The 17,217-nt window shown below is 45.8% G+C and overlaps 1 protein-coding gene across 6 annotated transcripts in view; it reads left to right on the forward strand.

Moving 5' to 3' along the window:
* The window catches only part of cdc42bpab (CDC42 binding protein kinase alpha (DMPK-like) b), a 64,161-nt gene extending 46,961 nt beyond the window's left edge, over nucleotides 1–17,200 (forward strand). The window contains exons 19-43 of one of the 6 annotated variants that reach the window (XM_034526990.1): nucleotides 325–449; nucleotides 1,040–1,145; nucleotides 1,447–1,595; nucleotides 1,752–1,843; nucleotides 2,330–2,406; nucleotides 4,748–4,786; nucleotides 5,498–5,617; nucleotides 6,388–6,471; nucleotides 6,602–6,707; nucleotides 7,725–7,861; nucleotides 8,141–8,280; nucleotides 8,919–9,000; nucleotides 9,119–9,338; nucleotides 9,601–9,663; nucleotides 9,843–10,096; nucleotides 10,211–10,335; nucleotides 10,519–10,733; nucleotides 10,819–10,916; nucleotides 11,187–11,271; nucleotides 11,562–11,685; nucleotides 12,063–12,180; nucleotides 12,820–12,922; nucleotides 13,038–13,195; nucleotides 13,907–13,981; nucleotides 15,237–17,200. In XM_034526990.1, the coding sequence (XP_034382881.1) occupies nucleotides 325–449; nucleotides 1,040–1,145; nucleotides 1,447–1,595; nucleotides 1,752–1,843; nucleotides 2,330–2,406; nucleotides 4,748–4,786; nucleotides 5,498–5,617; nucleotides 6,388–6,471; nucleotides 6,602–6,707; nucleotides 7,725–7,861; nucleotides 8,141–8,280; nucleotides 8,919–9,000; nucleotides 9,119–9,338; nucleotides 9,601–9,663; nucleotides 9,843–10,096; nucleotides 10,211–10,335; nucleotides 10,519–10,733; nucleotides 10,819–10,916; nucleotides 11,187–11,271; nucleotides 11,562–11,685; nucleotides 12,063–12,180; nucleotides 12,820–12,922; nucleotides 13,038–13,195; nucleotides 13,907–13,981; nucleotides 15,237–15,368 (3,027 nt within the window). In that variant the 3' untranslated portion in view covers nucleotides 15,369–17,200. Of the gene's footprint in view, nucleotides 1–324; nucleotides 450–1,039; nucleotides 1,146–1,446; nucleotides 1,596–1,751; nucleotides 1,844–2,329; nucleotides 2,407–4,747; nucleotides 4,787–5,497; nucleotides 5,618–6,387; nucleotides 6,472–6,601; nucleotides 6,708–7,724; nucleotides 7,862–8,140; nucleotides 8,281–8,918; nucleotides 9,001–9,118; nucleotides 9,339–9,600; nucleotides 9,664–9,842; nucleotides 10,097–10,210; nucleotides 10,336–10,518; nucleotides 10,734–10,818; nucleotides 10,917–11,186; nucleotides 11,272–11,561; nucleotides 11,686–12,062; nucleotides 12,181–12,804; nucleotides 12,923–13,037; nucleotides 13,196–13,906; nucleotides 13,982–15,236 lie in introns of all 6 variants that reach the window. The other 5 variants (XM_034526988.1, XM_034526989.1, XM_034526991.1 and 2 more) reach the window with 5 other exon arrangements.
* The last annotated feature ends 17 nt before the right edge of the window (nucleotides 17,201–17,217 follow it).

Genomic DNA, 17,217 nt, shown 5'->3' on the forward strand with positions numbered 1-17,217 from the left:
TATATGGAAAGACTAATTGTAATACTCCAAACAACTAAATGTGCCCACAACGCAGGTATTCCGTCAAACAACGGGGCAGCTTTACACTTGTAATGATGTCACCATGGTTACGTCTTCACACACTTCTGATATGAAAGGATTCAAGAAAACCTTTTTGAGATTTATCACCTTTTTGTTTTTGTGTGGTTTGGCAGCACCGTGGTGGAGCACCTGGGAGTAAAATCATTACACCTTCAACAATGTGATGCTTCATCCTCCATATTGAACAGTCATCACCTGTTACACTCATTACATTGTGTGTGTGTGTGTGTGTGTGTCCCTCAGCTGACCAGCATGTTTGAGAAGGTGAGTGGCTCCAACAGGCAGCTGGAGGACGAGATGAGGGAGCTGGCTGACAAAAAGGAGAGCGTAGCTCACTGGGAGGCCCAGATCACGGAAATCATCCAATGGTGAGACGCATGCACACACACTCACTCACTCCCATGCTGTTTAGTAGTGTATTAGGTACCTCCATTCAGTATTACTGCAGCATTTCTCACATGCCTCTAAAGATCGTAGTGCTACTTGACCCTCCCTTCCTCTCAGATCACTTCCCATTGCAGCTGACACCTCGCCAGCTGCTCGGCCTCCCTCTGTTGGACAAGCCCCGCAGTCCTCACATAGCATACACACACACACACGCACACACACACACACACACACACAACCCCACATTCAGAGCAGAAACACACATACACCAATTCCCGTTCCAAACATGCACCTACAAATGCTGAGTCTGGAATGCATTTTTAGAAGAATTTAGTGATTAATGTTGCCCCCTGGTGGAGGAACTGTGCTGCTGCAGTGGACAAACTGGGAAACAGGATCACTTAGTGGGTGGAATATTATACTTAGTCTTTTTATTGTGGCTTTTCACAGTCTCAATAGTTATTGGGTCCCTTTTCAGACTGCCAGTATTTATGGTTATGGGTGAAGGTATGTCGTTGCATGTATATTAATGGGAATATGTGTATTTGTGCGTGCGTTTTCTCTCCTGCAGGGTGAGCGATGAGAAGGATGCTCGAGGTTACCTGCAGGCTCTGGCCACTAAGATGACAGAAGAGCTGGAGGGACTGAGAAACACCAGCCTGGGAGCGAGAGCTACGGTGACACACACAGACAAACAAACAAACAGACACACACACAAACAAACAAAGAGACACACAGACAAACAAACAAACAAACAAACAGACACACACACACACAGTCTCTGCTGTGGATGCTGCTACGTCAAGTGTAAAATCCTCTGTATTATTGTGATGCAGGCTGTGATTAAGATAAGGATAATGAATGTTGAGTAAGATTAAGTTTTTCTTGGCGTTCTTTTACATTTTGGATTTCTGTTATTGTGACAAACCAGCGACAGTAATAAACTGTAGTACTAACTATGTTTCCTCTGTGTTCCAGGACATGCCGTGGAAGATGCGGCGCTTCGCCAAGCTGGACATGTCAGCCCGACTGGAGCTGCAGTCTGCCTTAGACGCTGAGATCAGAGCCAAGCAGAGCATCCAGGATGAATTGAACAAGGTCAAGGCCGACAACATGTCCACAGAATGGTATGGATGCTTTGTAACAACAGTGAAAACCAGAATCTTTCACTATTTTTCAATTGAAAAATACAAGTTTTTGTATTTAGTTTCCCAGGTTTCTTAAGAAAAAAATCTTTCTGAAACTGGATATTATGTGAGTGGTTATTCTCTGTGATCCACCAGTAAACTGCAGGATGTGGAGAGTAAAAACCAGGAGCTGCTGGCCGAGATCGACAGGCTGAAGAAAGAGACGGAGGAGCTGCGGCTACGAAGGGGTACGACATAAACATGTCTGTCACCAACACACAAAGAATGACGTGGCAAATGGGTTAACGCATATATTTATAATTTCTACTGCGGCCCCTAAAATACTAATGGCCCATTGATGCAGACAAAAATGTTTTTTAAATCCAGCGGCCTTTGTATGCTTGTATTTGAAAATATATGGGATGATATGATTATCAAAATGTAGCGTATCTCTCTGTACATCACATCCCGATGGTTGAATGGACACAGTGAAACCTTTCATGAGAGATTATCTGTAAAGAGGGCTCACTACGCCAGGGACCCGAATGAAAGGGCTTTGCGTCAGCAGCCATGTTTTAGACATAAAACCATGTGCTATGTACATGAAATGTATTGTTACTAACCCCCCATGTCTGAGAAACGGTCCTGTGACTCATTTAGTCTCAGTCACCCTTTGATGTCTTAATATCACGTACTTAACCACCACGATTGTGTTATTTGTTCTGTGTCTGAAGGTGTTAAGCACCAGGATTCCCAGAATTCCTTCTTGGCTTTTCTCAACGCCCCCACCTCAGCACTCGACCAGTTTGATGTAAGTATTCTGGACAAGAAATCCTTCCAGAGGCTGATTTAGATAAATCTGTCTGCAATTAAAGATTTGAAATCTATGATCATGAACAGCTTGAAAATCATAAACCTCATAAATCTGCAGTCCATGAAACTATATCTGTGCTTTCTCGTCATGCTTTTACGTTGTTTTTTGTTCACATGAATTTCTTGAGATCTTTATTTTTGTTCTATCTTTTTGGTTGTTTCTCTGGTACATCAGGACTCTTATTCCTCATCCTCATCTTCTTTAATTGAGTTTTGGGAAGACGTAAGTTTCTCCTAATTAGGTAGAGGTGTGTGTGTGTGTGTGTGTGTCCTTGTCTGTGTGTCTCTATGTGTGTCCGTCTGTGTGTGTGTGTCCTTGTCTGTGTGTCTCTGTGTGTGTGTGTGTGTGTCCTTGTCTGTGTGTCCGTGTGTTTCACTATATATGTATCTGTGTGTGTCCGTCTGTGTGCGTGTGTGTGTCCGTGTGTGTCCGTCTGTGTGTGTGTGTGTGTGTGTGTCCTTGTCTGTGTGTCTCTGTATGTGCGTGTGTGTGTGTCTCCGTGTGTGTCCTTGTCTGTGTGTCTGTGTGTCCGTCTGTGTGTGTGTGTGTCCTTGTCTGTGTGTCTCTGTATGTGTGTGTGTGTGTGTGTCTCCATGTGTGTCCTTGTCTGTGTGTCACTATATGTGTGTCTGTGTGTCCGTCTGTGTCCGTGTGTGTCTCTATGTGTGTCCTTGTCTGTGTGTCTCTGTATGTGCGTGTGTGTGTGTCTCCGTGTGTGTGTCCTTGTCTGTGTGTCTATGTGTGTCCGTCTGTGTGTGTGTGTGTCCTTGTCTGTGTGTCACTATATGTGTGTGTGTCCGTGTGTCTGTGTGTGTGCGTGTCCGTGTGTGTCGCGTAGCTGAATGCTGTAGGAGTCTTGAGTATTTTATTAGAGTGTAGATCTGTGTATCCATATTGCGTCTTGTGAGTTTGTGCCTGTGCATCAGTGTAACTGAGAGCAGAACCACAGCAAAAAGTGCGTCCGGTCATAAATCTCTTTTTTCTTTATACAAATACAAAAAACATGCAGTGAGATTCATTCCTTTGCTTCTAATGCACATTCATTAAATTTGCTTCTAGTGCATATACTTGTGAAGATATGTTTTTTTTGCATTCTGCTGCCATTTAATTCTGTTGCTTGCTAGTTCTTTTATGCCAGTGGGCTATTTGAATGGCTCTACATTAGCTTTTTGGTGCTACAACTTTTGTTGAACAGAACCACTAAGTACATTTTTTTAACCCTTAAAGCCCTTCTCTCCTGTTTTAGCCTTTGTGTAACCCGAAAGAGAACTTGCGTTGTCGTTGTGCTCCGTGTTTACTTTTCCAGCTTATCAACATGTGTATTTTTTCCATTTGCACCCATCACCCCTTTCCAGCCTCTGTCCTCAGTTCACCTCTCTTGGACATACAGTAGTCTAATGGAAGGTTTCCTAACTTGGACTGTTCCCCAGGTTGTACTGGAGCAATTGCCTGTTGAAAGCTCAACTAATTAGCTCATCTGAACTAAACTAACTCAACTAAAATATATTGTAATTTAATTTGAGAAACGCATTTACATTTTTTGTTATGGAGATTACAAATGTGTGATTTTAAGTACATTTAATATAACAAGTGAGCTGCCAATAAATCTCAGTCAGTTGAAGCTCAAGGTGCCTTTTTTACACAAGAGTGTAAAAAGGTGCTTTGCTGGTAATGTTAGCTAATAATAATAATGGCTAAATGGAAAACATAGTTGTCAAACTAATGGATAGATATTTGAAATAGTTAGCTAAAGGTAATGGTTAAATAGTTGAAATAGTTAGCTAAAACTAATGGATAAATAGTTGAAATAGTTAGCTAAAACTAATGGATAAATAGTTGAAATAGTTAGCTAAAACTAATGGATAAATAGTTGAAATAGTTAGCTAAAACTAATGGATAAATAGTTGAAATAGTTAGCTAAAGGTAATGGTTAAATAGTTAGCTAAAACTAATGGATAAATAGTTAGCTAAAACTAATGGATAAATAGTTGAAATAGTTAGCTAAAGGTAATGGTTAAATAGTTGAAATAGTTAGCTAAAGGTAATGGTTAAATAGTTGAAATAGTTAGCTAAAGGTAATGGTGAAATAGTTAGCTAAAGGTAATGGTTAAATAGTTGAAATAGTTAGCTAAAACTAATGGATAAATAGTTAGCTCAATGACAGTTTGGGAAGCACTGAACCGACATTTTCCTGTTTCCCCTCAGTCTGTTGAAGTGTGTTCAGCTTTGTTTCTGATATTCACTCATCTCTCTGTCTCTGCCTCTCCTGCCACTGAAGCGCTCGCCATCCGTTGGCCCAGCTAGCAAAGGCAGACGCGTAAGCACCATCACTGCGCTATGTGATTTCATTGAACCTTTCTAAATGTGCTGTCTTGTCACATTGATGTTTGATTTGTTTGGCGTCTCCTGTGTATGTTTACTCTGGCTGTCTGATTGCATGGCATGGGTTCTGAAAAATATATTTAGATATTTGTGTGTGCGTCAAATTTTTCGGATTTCCCATATTTTATGGGAGTATTGCTTTTTGTGGTGCCTATGTGCATTGGTGTTTGTGTGTATTTTTCTTTTTATTGAGTTTAGCTTTTGGCTGGCCATGCATGGTGTATGGTGTACGCTTGTGGTGTCTCAAATTAGCATGGTCACTGGGCTGTGATGTGTTCCCGTGTGGTACAAAACATGGGGTGCAATAAAGTTATGGTGGTTTTCCTTTGTGGCTTTTAAAGTCGAGTGGATATGACGACATATTGACCACAATATGTGTGTGTATACTGTTTTCCATTTGTGTATTATGGCACCCGCTAATTCTCTCTTAAGCATGAATGCAGCATACTGTTCTCTGTTTTGTTTTGTTAAATCCATCCTGTGTCCTTTCCTTCCTCCTCATCTTCCTCTTTCCATCTGTCTCATCACCACCTGGTTCCTCTTCATTTCCCATCCTCTTTATCCTTTTTTATAAATCCGCCTCCCTCTTTTTGTCCTCCTTTTCTCACTTATCCTTTCTCCTATCCTATGTCCTCTCTCTCCTCAGATGGACTCTATGGATAACTTCACCCCATCCAATACTCCATCCAGAGAAGATGACCCTAAATCCCACCTCAAGTCCCGCTCGCGGTCACCCTCCATGGCTAGTGATATGGAGCCCATAGAGGTCAGACAATCACGCAGTCTGTATTTGTATAGAGGCTGGTATGTTTCTAGCAACATAGATGTAGAATATGTCTAAGTACAAGAGGACTTTTGATTGGATGTAATTCTCTATCTTTTCCTATCCCATCCCCTCCCCAGTAAGGTCTGATTTAGAATATCTGCATAGGAATAATGAAGAGTATAAGACTTGTGTAGTTCTCGCTCTAAATATGGCAGATATGCATGTCTGGCATGTCGATGGGTCCAAATGTTCCTCTTACCAACTCAAGCAGCTAAGATTGTGACTCAGCATCCCACTATACTGAGATTGTCAAATAGGTCATCCTATGTGAATTGAAAGTAACTCAATTATAGAGAAAATGTGAGCCGTGCAATGAAAAGCAGAACATTGAGGCCAGCAGTAGACTCCAGTCTGTTCTCAGATTGTTGAATATGGGGCTGCAAGTAAACAACTGTGTCCTAACTGGGACTCGTGGTGCTTGTAGGAGGTTTTAATGGAGTCTCCCTGAAGCTAAATCATTGCTCATATTCTGCTAATATGAGCCTGTTGGAAACTGAAGACAAATCTTGAATTTTAAATCTGTGCACCTTGGTGAACAATATGAAATAATGGATTGGATGAATTTATTGTCCGCTCTAACTTCGACACCGCCATCCTTGGCACTGAGATCATAGACGGTCTTGCCCTAGCATTTAGTTTCCTGGGAAGCACGAACACTGCGGAGCTCCAGCATCTCACTGCTGTGTGTTTTTGTGTGTTCTATGGTGCAGTTGATGGACCATCCTCCTCGCACAGTCCAGACCCCCACCATGCGCTCGGGAGGGTACGGCAGCATTGGACGCTCCTCTCCCAAGGTCAGACATTTTGCTATCGGCTCACACTTCCTTGTTGAATCTTGCCACAGCAGACTTCATGTTTGGTTCACAAGCACTGATGGTTGTCTCTCTTGTTCACTCGTGCTCATTTCGTTCATGCTCTCCACAGCCCAAAGCACATCAGTTTGTGGTGAAGTCCTTCAGCACGCCCACTAAGTGTAACCAGTGCACTTCCCTCATGGTGGGGCTCATACGTCAAGGCTGCACCTGTGAAGGTAATGTAGAGTTGTAATGATTTTATATATATATACTTGCACATGTAAATAGGAAAGTCCATGTTTTAAATTAATACATAAGAAAGATATGATAATCAATAAGGAATATTCTGAAGAATGCGTTGGGCAAACATGGGAGGAAAGTCACTGTCACTGTATAAGTATGTTACTGTATAAGTGTAATCACTGAATAAGTATTATTGTAACTGTATGCTGATTGTTTTATGTTTTATAGTTATCATAACTATAAAGATGACTCAGGTATGAATGGAATGTATTGATCCAAGGAGGCGTAGTCAAAGTAGTGGTCTCCCTAAGAGACTGGAAGAGAGGCATTTATTTTGAAGGAGCCCATCTTACTGTTTAGGGCCAAAAGGGAAGAGATAAGGGAAGTAGCATCGTGGTTTATTGCTTAGAGAAGTCTGCCTCTTTGTACTGAAAGGCAAATAGCATGCTGTGTAGTTGAGGTATAATCATGCATACCTGATACTAACCAATGGAGAAGCTTTATGCTCAGTGTATGGATTATATTTAACCTTTCAGAACTCTCTAAGGCATTTGTCCTCTCACCTGAAGGCGGTAGACAGCTCCCTATTTTAACAGATGTTTATTCATATAAATCGTACCCAACGACACGTGAGCGCGCCCGGCTGGGACAGAAATATATGCTTATGATCCTTATTCTTTTATTAAATACTTTATATTATAAATTACTGGTCTCAGGACATCTTTTCAGAATTTCTGTTGAACCTAACAGTAAAGACAGGAATAGCGAAACAGTTGATTGGATGTAAACTGTGTTCTGCGATCTCTGATTCAACCCGTAGACACCATTAAATCTCTAACACACGCAACACCTGCATCATCTTATACTTCAATACTTCCAGTTTATGTTATTGTTATGTAAAAGTTTGATTCCTAATTGAAAGATTAAAACTACTAGCTTGCCTTCTTTATTGATTTTAAATTCTGATCCGTGAGCAGTTAAACACCTCATTTGTCTCTCTCCTTGCCCAGTGTGTAACTTCTCCTGCCATGTGACCTGTGCGGACAAGGCTCCAGCTGTGTGTCCCGTTCCCCAGGACCAAACCAAGGGCCCGCTCGGCATCGACCCTCAGAGGGGCATTGGTACTGCGTATGAAGGGCACGTCAGGGTGAGTGAGGCCCTGATCGTCTTTGGCCACAGATAGTTACTTTAAGATGGAACTTTTAGTCTGCCTGCTTTCTTCCCAAATCCACACACATGTTAACTTGAGCTCCAGCTTTTGGTTATACTTGGATTAAGGTTTCTCGCAGTAGCACGACGGCTCACACTCGACTGCAGATGCCCCAAGTGGGAATTGAATCTGGGTTAGGACCTTTGCATAACGCTGTAGAAGCTTTGGGGTAGGTCCATGTTACTTCACTCACCCATGTCTTTGTGTCGGTCCTAGGTTCCCAAACCCACGGGGGTGAAGAAGGGCTGGCAGAGAGCGATGGCTGTGGTGTGTGACTTCAAGCTGTTCCTCTACGAACTGGGAGAAGGAAAAGCCACGCAACCAAGTGTAGTAGTGAGCCAAGTCATAGATATGAGGTAGGAGAAGTGTGTGATTTATGAATACTATATTCTGTCCAAGATAGTTGATATAAAAAGCTTCACATGTCACAAGTGGAAACTAGTTGTTTGGCATTTTTGCTAGAAAAATGACTTGATAGATTATCAAATAGTTGCAGATACATTTTATGACCTTTTTAATGTATTCATTAATCTATATGAACAGATATCGGCATATGAATGCCGATATCTGTTTATATAGATTAAGGCAATGAGACAAGATTTTATTATTGGAAGCGTTGTGGTTTTCGTTTGTGTTCCATTTGTAGTATTGACCAATCACGTTCAAGCAGTCCAAACAGTCCACGGGGAGAGCAAAAGAGGCGGTGCACACTGCCGGAATGCATTCTGGGAACATGACTTAAAGTTTTATTAACGAAACTTTTGTTCTGCATTGAAACATGAAACAATCTCTCAACTTCATCTTCATCAGACTGTAATCAACGACAAGTGAGAGAAAAATATAGTCTTAGACAGATAACTGCACCAGAAACACAGAAGTATTGTCCATTCGTTACAACAATGGTCGATGGGTTCTGAGAGTGTAGAATAATGGACCAATCACAGCAGCCCGAGGTCCTGGATGTCTAACCTTTGATCTCATTCCGGTCGTCCAGGGATGAAGAGTTTTCAGTCAGTTCAGTCCTCGCCTCTGATGTCATCCACGCCAGCCGCAAAGATATCCCGTGTATATTCAGAGTATGTTTTCTTCATGGTTCCAACCAAAAGTTTCAAAATGATCTGAATCACACTAAATTCTTAAGATACCGTTCAACATGTAATGTGACCTTTCACCTGTCGCCTCTTCTCCCGTCAGGTGACAGCATCCCAGCTCTCCCACTCCAGCAACCACAAGCCCTCCATCCTGATCCTGGCCGACAGCGATCAGGAGAGGAACAAGTGGGTGGGCCTCCTCAACGAGCTTCACCGCATCCTCAAGAAGAACAAGCTCAAGGAGCGCTTCGTCTACGTCCCCAAGGAGGCCTACGACAGCACGCTGCCGCTCATCAAGACTACTCAGTCTGCTGCTATCATAGGTGGGCCTTCAACAGCCACCGTGCTCCAAGAACACATGACATGTCCCCGCTGATGAGGACCCCAGATTACCTCAACAATAGACCCCTCCTTCTTTGTGTGCTTACAGCTGGCTGTAGTTGTTCCAGGTGGAGATATTTCCACAGACAACCAATTTGTTTTCTGTGTTCGTCAGTTGTGAAAATAGATAATTGGAACATTTCTTGCTCAGAATGCCCTTTTCTGCCCCCGAATTGACACTGACATGGCCGTCCTTGCCCACAGATCACGAGCGTGTTGCCCTGGGCAACGAGGAAGGCCTTTTTGTCATCCATGTCACCAAAGATGGTAAGACCCACTCTCAAGGATCTGTTCTGTGTCCTGGTTCCCTGGTTTGGTCCTTCTCCTCCATTGCTGTTTGAAATCTGTTACAATGTGTTCTCTTTCACTCTGTTCCTCTTTTATCTTCACGGCTTCCTTTCTCTCCCTCCTTTATCCCCACTTCTTTATTCTCCCTCCATCCTCAGAAATAATCCGGGTGGGGGACAACAAGAAGGTGCACCACATCGACCTGATTCCCCAGGAGCAGCTGCTGGCGGTCATCTCCGGCAGGAACCGACACGTCCGTCTCTTCCCCACGCAGGCCTTGGACGGCCGCGAGACCGAGTCCTACAAGCTGGCTGAGACAAAAGGCTGCCAGACCGTCGTCTCCGGCCCCGTCCGCAATGGCTCGCTCACCTGCTTGTGCGTGGCCATGAAGAGACAAATCATATGCTACGAGGTCAGATCAATACTCAACAATAGACCGTCTGCTCTGAATAATTTATTTCTAGCGAACTTGAGTGCTGTGCATTTTTCTCTTTGGCTATGGACTTCATGTCATCTTCTTCCCCAGGTGAATAAGAGTAAAGGACGTCACCGGCGGCTACGAGAGGTGCAGGCCCCAGGGCCCATTCAGTGGATGGGTCTGCTCAGTGAGCGACTCTACGTGGGGTACCAGTCCGGCTTCACCCGCTACAGGTACTCTACCTGTTAACGGCTCATCTAGATACAGTGGAGGTGTTTTGTGTTTCAGTTTGTTTGTTTCCTGATGAAATAATGACGAGTTGACTAGAGACCAAGTTATTTGAGTCACATGTCTGATCAATGTATGAATGGACTTTGTTCCTAAATAAATAATCTTAGTGAATCTGACCTCCACAGTGTCCATGGTGACATGACCCCTGTCAACCTGCTCCACCACGAGGACCACACCCTGGCCTTCATCCCCCAGCAGAGCCTGGAAGCCCTCTGCGCCGTGGAGATCTCCAGCAAGGAGCTGCTGCTGTGCTTCAACGCCATCGGAGTATACGTGGACTCCCAGGGCCGCAGGTCACGTCAGCAGGAGCTGATGTGGCCAGCTTTTCCCAACTCTGCCTGTGAGTGCAGGAAATCCTTTTCAGCTACATGGCGATAAAGTGAGGAGGCCGATTATTGAACAGAATGACTTTTCCTTTTGTCCAGGCTACAACGCCCCCTACCTGTCAGTGTACAGCGAGAACGCCGTCGATGTATTTGATGTCAACACCATGGAGTGGATTCAGACCATCCCTCTCAAGAAGGTGCTGTGAATATGATGTGATCTCCATGTTTCAAAAGCGTAGTCTACTTCACTTCACTTCTTATTTATAGTCCATCTATGGTGTCGAATTATCTCTGGCTCCACCTAGTGGATTAGATGAATGATGCTATTTGCCTCTGTCACCATAGCAACCTGACTTATTTCTTCTTATCCACTTCTGATTGCCACCCTGTCATATTGATAGATGAAATAACTCCAGATTTTATGAATGAAATCAGTTTCATGATGGATCTCTCTGCTTCCCCTTCAGGTGCGAGCCTTGAACATTGACGGCTCTCTGAACCTGTTGGGACTGGAAACGGTCCGGCTCATCTACTTTAGAAACAAGATGGCCGGTAAGAACACTTTAAACACACAGTGAATTCTACTAAAATATGTCTTCCATTGTAAAGTGAGGGGTTTGTATCTGGCTGTTCCACATAGAGCTCCAACAGGATATTTGGGCACTTGTCCCTGCAGGCTGTGGGACGATAAAGACTATTTTCTGTTTAACCCGTCATCTGCTCATTATATAACATGTTCTGTACAACAAAGCAGCTTGAGTAACAGTAGAAGTTTGACGTGCCACTCCAAAGCACATTTGTGTTCACGTAAACGTGCCTCCGGTTTGGTTGCGCTCTTACAGAGGGCGATGAGCTGGTCGTCCCAGAGACGTCAGACAACAGCAGGAAGCAGATGGTGCGCAGCATGAACAACAAGAGGCGCTTTTCCTTCAGGGTGCCGGAGGAAGAGCGGCTTCAGCAGAGGAGGTCGGTACCTGCAGGACGAGGCCGATGTATACTTGTCTCTGCTTGTTTAATTCTTTCACCTGTTTTGTGTGTGCATGTAGAAGGTGATCACTTTTTTATTGCATATCCCTGGGCCAATTGGTAACAGTACTGCACCACTGATTTCATCATATGTTTTAAGACTGAAGGAAAGCTAATACAATGTGCATGCTTATGGAGGACAAACATCATCATGTCTCAACACTGAAGTCCTCGAATGCACTCGCTTGTACAGCTGCCTTCTCATTGAAGAGCATGCTGAAACAAAAGCAATATCACATGTTGTAGATATTTAACAGGAGTTAAGAAACACTGTGAATGTCTGTGTGTCTGGACTTATCTTTTGTTTGTGTTTCCAGGGAGATGCTGCGAGATCCAGAGATGAGGAACAAGCTGATCTCCAACCCCACCAACTTCAACCACGTGGCCCACATGGGGCCAGGAGACGGGATCCAGATCCTTAAAGACTTACCCATGGTACACACATGCATATATTTACACACACACACACACACACACACACACACACACACACACACACACACACACACGCGCACACACACACACACACGAAATACATACAGGTGCACACATTATTCTTAAAGACTTATTTGAGCAGACTGGAGCACAGAAACATAAATGTACATATTAACACAGACACACTGGGACTGTTTGAGATGTGTGTGTTTGTAGACCTGCTTCTACAGAACCAGAACCCCCCCCCCCCCCCCCCCCCCCCATTCTTCATCCTAAGATGTCTACTGTAGCATGCCCACATGTGAGCAGAGAAAATCCCAGTTTCCAGATGATTCCCTGTTTTGTGAACTAACCTGAGCAGCTTGGTGGAGTCACACGATGAACCTCCTCCTCTCCCTCATGTTCCTTCATCCTTTAAAGTCCCTCCATCTTGCTCCTCCTGCCCGGCTGTGCGTTAACGGAGGCCATGCATGCGTGTCTATCCGCTCACACCTCCGTGGCCAATCACACGCGGCGCCACATGTGTGTGTTCAGCTGTCATCCATCCTCGCTCCTCACTCCTGTCCCCTGCACTGCACTCTGTGTTGTGTGCGTGTGTATTTGCTCTGTGCGTGTTAAAACCAGAACGTCCGTGTTCAGGAGAGCCGCGCGGGCTTCAGCGGTTCGGTCAGCATCCCCTCCATCACCAAGAACCGTGGCGAGCCGGGTCGCTCCATGAGCGCCAGCAGCGGACTGGGCATACGTGAGTAACCGCAGAACCCGGTCCATCCCCCGTCCAGAACCACTTCAGTAACTCCCATCCCCCGCGGCATGAACTCTTTATTTAAAGTATTCCTCCGTCCGTCCTCTCCGCCCAGGCTCGTCCTCCCAGAACGGCAGCGCCCTGCGCAGAGAGCTGTCCAGCGGGAGCTACGGATCCAAGCGGCAGACCATGACCTCTCCCTCTGAAAGCTCCCTGTCCTCTGGCGGAGGCATGGACTGTGGTGACGCTCCGCTCTCCCAGTTTGACCGAGAGGTCAGTGAATACACCGTCACTGTGCACATCCCCAGATCATGTGAGCACTGTGTCTTTAAAGACGGTTTGTTTCGGACGGCCTGAACAACATCAGCTTTGTCCAGATGCACATCATGATTGTTTTCCATGCCAATGCCATTGTAGGAGCTAGCCATTGAAAGATCTCCCTCTGTCCCATCCGTCACAAGCATCCCCACCTCTGGGCGCAGGCCGCCCACCTCATCCTACCTCTCTGGCCGATTGGTTAGCTCCCTGTGATGTCATAGTGAACGCAGCTCAATGAGGTTCTCCTTTTCTCCCTCTATAGACTCTCAATAGTACCTGCAAATGTTCCTCATGTCCCCGTAGCAGTTTGAGCACATTTTGTAACCCCTGAAAGGTAACTTGAGTCAGTCGGAGGTGGCGTTTCGTTAGAACCATCTCCCCTGTGCCGCTTCCTGTTCACATAGCCGCCCTGCAACATCGTGTGTGTCTATTTCCAACAGTAAATTTAACGTCTACCACCCATCCACCCTCATGGCCCTGTGGCTCCCCCCATCCTCATGGCCCATAAGCCTGGACGCTGTTGGCTCCATTTTTGCCCCCATCCCTCGCCTCCCTTCACCCTCACTCAGCTGTGCCTCGCCCCGCCCCCCTCCCCCCTTCCCCCCGCCCCCCACCCCAGCATGTTGTCTGTGGGCCGGGCGCTGAGTTCTGAACTCTCCTCTGCAGTGGCAGGCAGTCTCACCGTCGGAGAAGACCCCCGATCTGAAAAGGGCTTTAAGGACCCTGCTTAGTAAGATGAAGGTAATGTCAACAGCTGCCACGACTGCACACAACACATCATGGCGAACACAGCAGAACACACCAGAACACACCAGAACACAGCAGAACACAGCAGAACACACGTCAGCCTCCGCCCTGCCACGGCTCTCGCTGCACCATTTCAGCCCCGCCACCTTGTCACATGTTCCATCAGCCGGCCCCTCGCCTGGCCCGTGTCCTTTGGCTGTTTTCTGATGTAAATGGTGCACCGCCGCTGCTGCTGCACACGTCACCCCACAATCGCAGAGCATGTCTGCTTCCACTCTGCTCCCTGGCGGCCGCCCCGTGTTTCTAACCATGAGCACGACGAAGCCACACGGACACAGTGAGTGTGCTCGGGTTCCACTCGGCTCCCTGCAGGACGTCACTCGTTCTGTGCTGGGAAAATACATCAAAGTCAATGATTTCATTGGATTGCGACACGTCACAACATCTCTGGGTCAAAAAGCAAAGACTGATTGGTTCATATGGGGGAAGGCGACTCAGTGCCACATAGACAAATGTAGCTGGGCAGCGCTTCTCCCAACACACCCTGCAGTGAATACCTATGAGAACCTCTCCATTGGCTGTGGAAGCTGTGTGAGATGTGAGGAGCAGATGGCTGATGCCCGATCACGACTTTACTGTGAGAGCGTGTGACGTTTCATTGAGAACGGAGAGCTTCTTGGTGTTTTTAACGTTGAGAACCCAAACAGAGAACCCCTAACCTGAGGACATGATCACTGAACTGACATGCCGGACCACTCTCTGTTTCAAGGGAAGGAGTGGCCGGTATCCTGTCTGGTGTCATGTCCTCACATAAGCCAGTCATACTGTATGTGCTGTACAGTATGAAGGTGTATCCCCTCCCCTCATCTGGCCTGCCTGCATGTTTGTTGTCCTTCAGCTGATCATTTATGGTCAATTGAGCTGTTCATGTGCTGACGATGTGGAAGGGGAGGGGGGGGCAATGACATTCAATCTGTCCTCCACCCTAAACGGGGAGAAAGAATACGCATGCTCACGAGAGTAGAGCAGGGAGCCATCAGCCCCCAGAAGTCCTTCACTCTAGACACAAGGCTGCAGAAATAGAAATATTGTAGTTTATGGGATAATCTGCTGCTTGCACCTTCTGATTTATGCTCTTTTCTCCTTCAAACTTCACCTCTCGCTCTCTCTCGCGCTCTCTCTCGCTCTCTCTCGCTCTCTCTCTCTCTCTCTCTCTCTGTCTCTCTCTCTCTTCATTCCTCTCCTCCAGGATTCAGACTCGCCACGTCACTCCACGGCCTCCAACAGCTCCACCTTCAGCAGCCCTCCCAGTCCGGCCTCCCCACACAAGGCCAAGTCCCTGTCCCTGGAGAGCACAGACCGCATGGGCTGGGACACATAAGCCTCCATCAGCCTCTCGCCCCCCCCCCACCCACGCCCACCGATCCGACTGACAGCACAGGACTCCAACCGCCCCCCCAGCCCCCCTCCTCTCTGATACCCCCCTCACTGCCCAGAGAACTGCACCTCTCGACAAACATTTGTCCCACTTTTACAACCTCAGTGCCCCTCGTCGTACTTCCAGGACGGGGCGGAGTTATGGAATATGAGCGGTCGTGTACACGTGGGTGCTGATGTTTGAGGGTGCAAATGCGTGTGTGTGCGTGTTTGTTTGTTGGAGAGAAGCTGTGTGTGCATGTGTTTCACATTCAGAACGGGCTGGTGATATAGGAAAGAGAAGCTCCCGTCTCCAGCCGTCCCTCTGGCCACGCCCCCCGGTTGAGACTCTAAAACCTCACGATGCAACAAAGAAGAGGATTATTATCGAGAGAACGTGATTTGTATTTGTACATAGGACCGTTTGGGTTTTAGGGGACACTATTTTAATTTATTCATCAATCTTAGATGAGGAAAGGTAGGTTTGCATCACGGCCTGAACCAGACGGGTGGAGCTTAACCCCGCCTCACTTCCCTCCTTTGCTTTCTCTTTGGGTGCTGCAACAATTGAAAATGTCAACAAAAGAAAAGAGAAAGGAATGATTTTTGTTTTTTTCTTTTACTCATGATATTAAGTGCAGTGACTTTATAATATATTTTTTATTTTGACCATCAACAAGCAGCGTTACAATGATGACATCACTACAGCTCCTCTGTGCTCCTCTCTCCTCATTGGTCCAGCGCGAGTGACATCATCCAGCGTGGGCGTGTCCTCCGTCCCACTACAACCAAACTGACCGGCTCGCAGGCTCCCATCACAATAATGTACATAGGTTCAAAGTAGAGAGTAATATATGAAAAGGAAAATACTATGGCGACACGGGAAAGGCAGAAAACCCTCTTTCACTTTTATTTTCCCTGTTCTGTTTCTTCTGAGTGATTTGGGGTTGTATTCACACACAAAGGCCATTTTAAACCACTTTCCCGTTTTCTTTTTTTACCGGTAGATTTTAGATTGGTTTGTTTTATATTGTGTGTACGACACGCATCGTGTGTTTGTTTTTGTTCCTTTTGCCCACTCTGTTTGTGCTTGACTGAAGGAACCTCCCTATGGACCGTACTCCAGAGTGAACACGTGAATGATCACACACACACACACACACACTGAGGTGGTGTTTTTATGCAGCCAATGCCTTGTCCTGCTCCTCCTCTGTGACCGTCGGGAGGAGAAGTGGCTCCTCATGTAATCAGTGAGTGTTTCTAAGCGGGCGGTGGGACCTGGATGGGAGGAGCTTGATTTAACCAAAAATGGAGAAAAATACTTTGACACTATTTAGTTGCCTATTCTGAAGGTTTGTGTGATCTGTTCACTGCAAAGCAACATTTGTAAGAACTCTTGATTTAAATACAAAAACAACAAATAAACAACACTAACATGAGAATGTAAACACTTAAAACTGAGCACCGTTTGTCTTGATGGATAACCTCAGTGCTACCAGGCTGGATCTCCTTTGGCCTCTGAAAGAGCATTTTACGGGGTGGCGGCTCCTGGCAGGAGAGCCGGGCGTTCAGTTCCCTCTGACCGATGTATAGAGATGTATATCTCTATGAATCAATATAAGGAGCATTTTGACTCACAGGGCAGAATGGGGTGGCACTAAGGGAGCTGAACAGTGTCCTGACTGAACACTAGCTGTCTGCAGACAGCTGAGCAGCTCACAGCCCTCCACTTTATTCCACTGGTCTTGTTGGTTAGAAAGGGAATCGAATACTTCGCTGGTCATTCCTGCCGATTCCCTTCTAAAAAACAAAAC

The sequence above is a fragment of the Cyclopterus lumpus genome, chromosome 24 (assembly GCF_009769545.1).
Source record: "Cyclopterus lumpus isolate fCycLum1 chromosome 24, fCycLum1.pri, whole genome shotgun sequence".
NCBI lineage: Eukaryota > Metazoa > Chordata > Actinopteri > Perciformes > Cyclopteridae > Cyclopterus > Cyclopterus lumpus.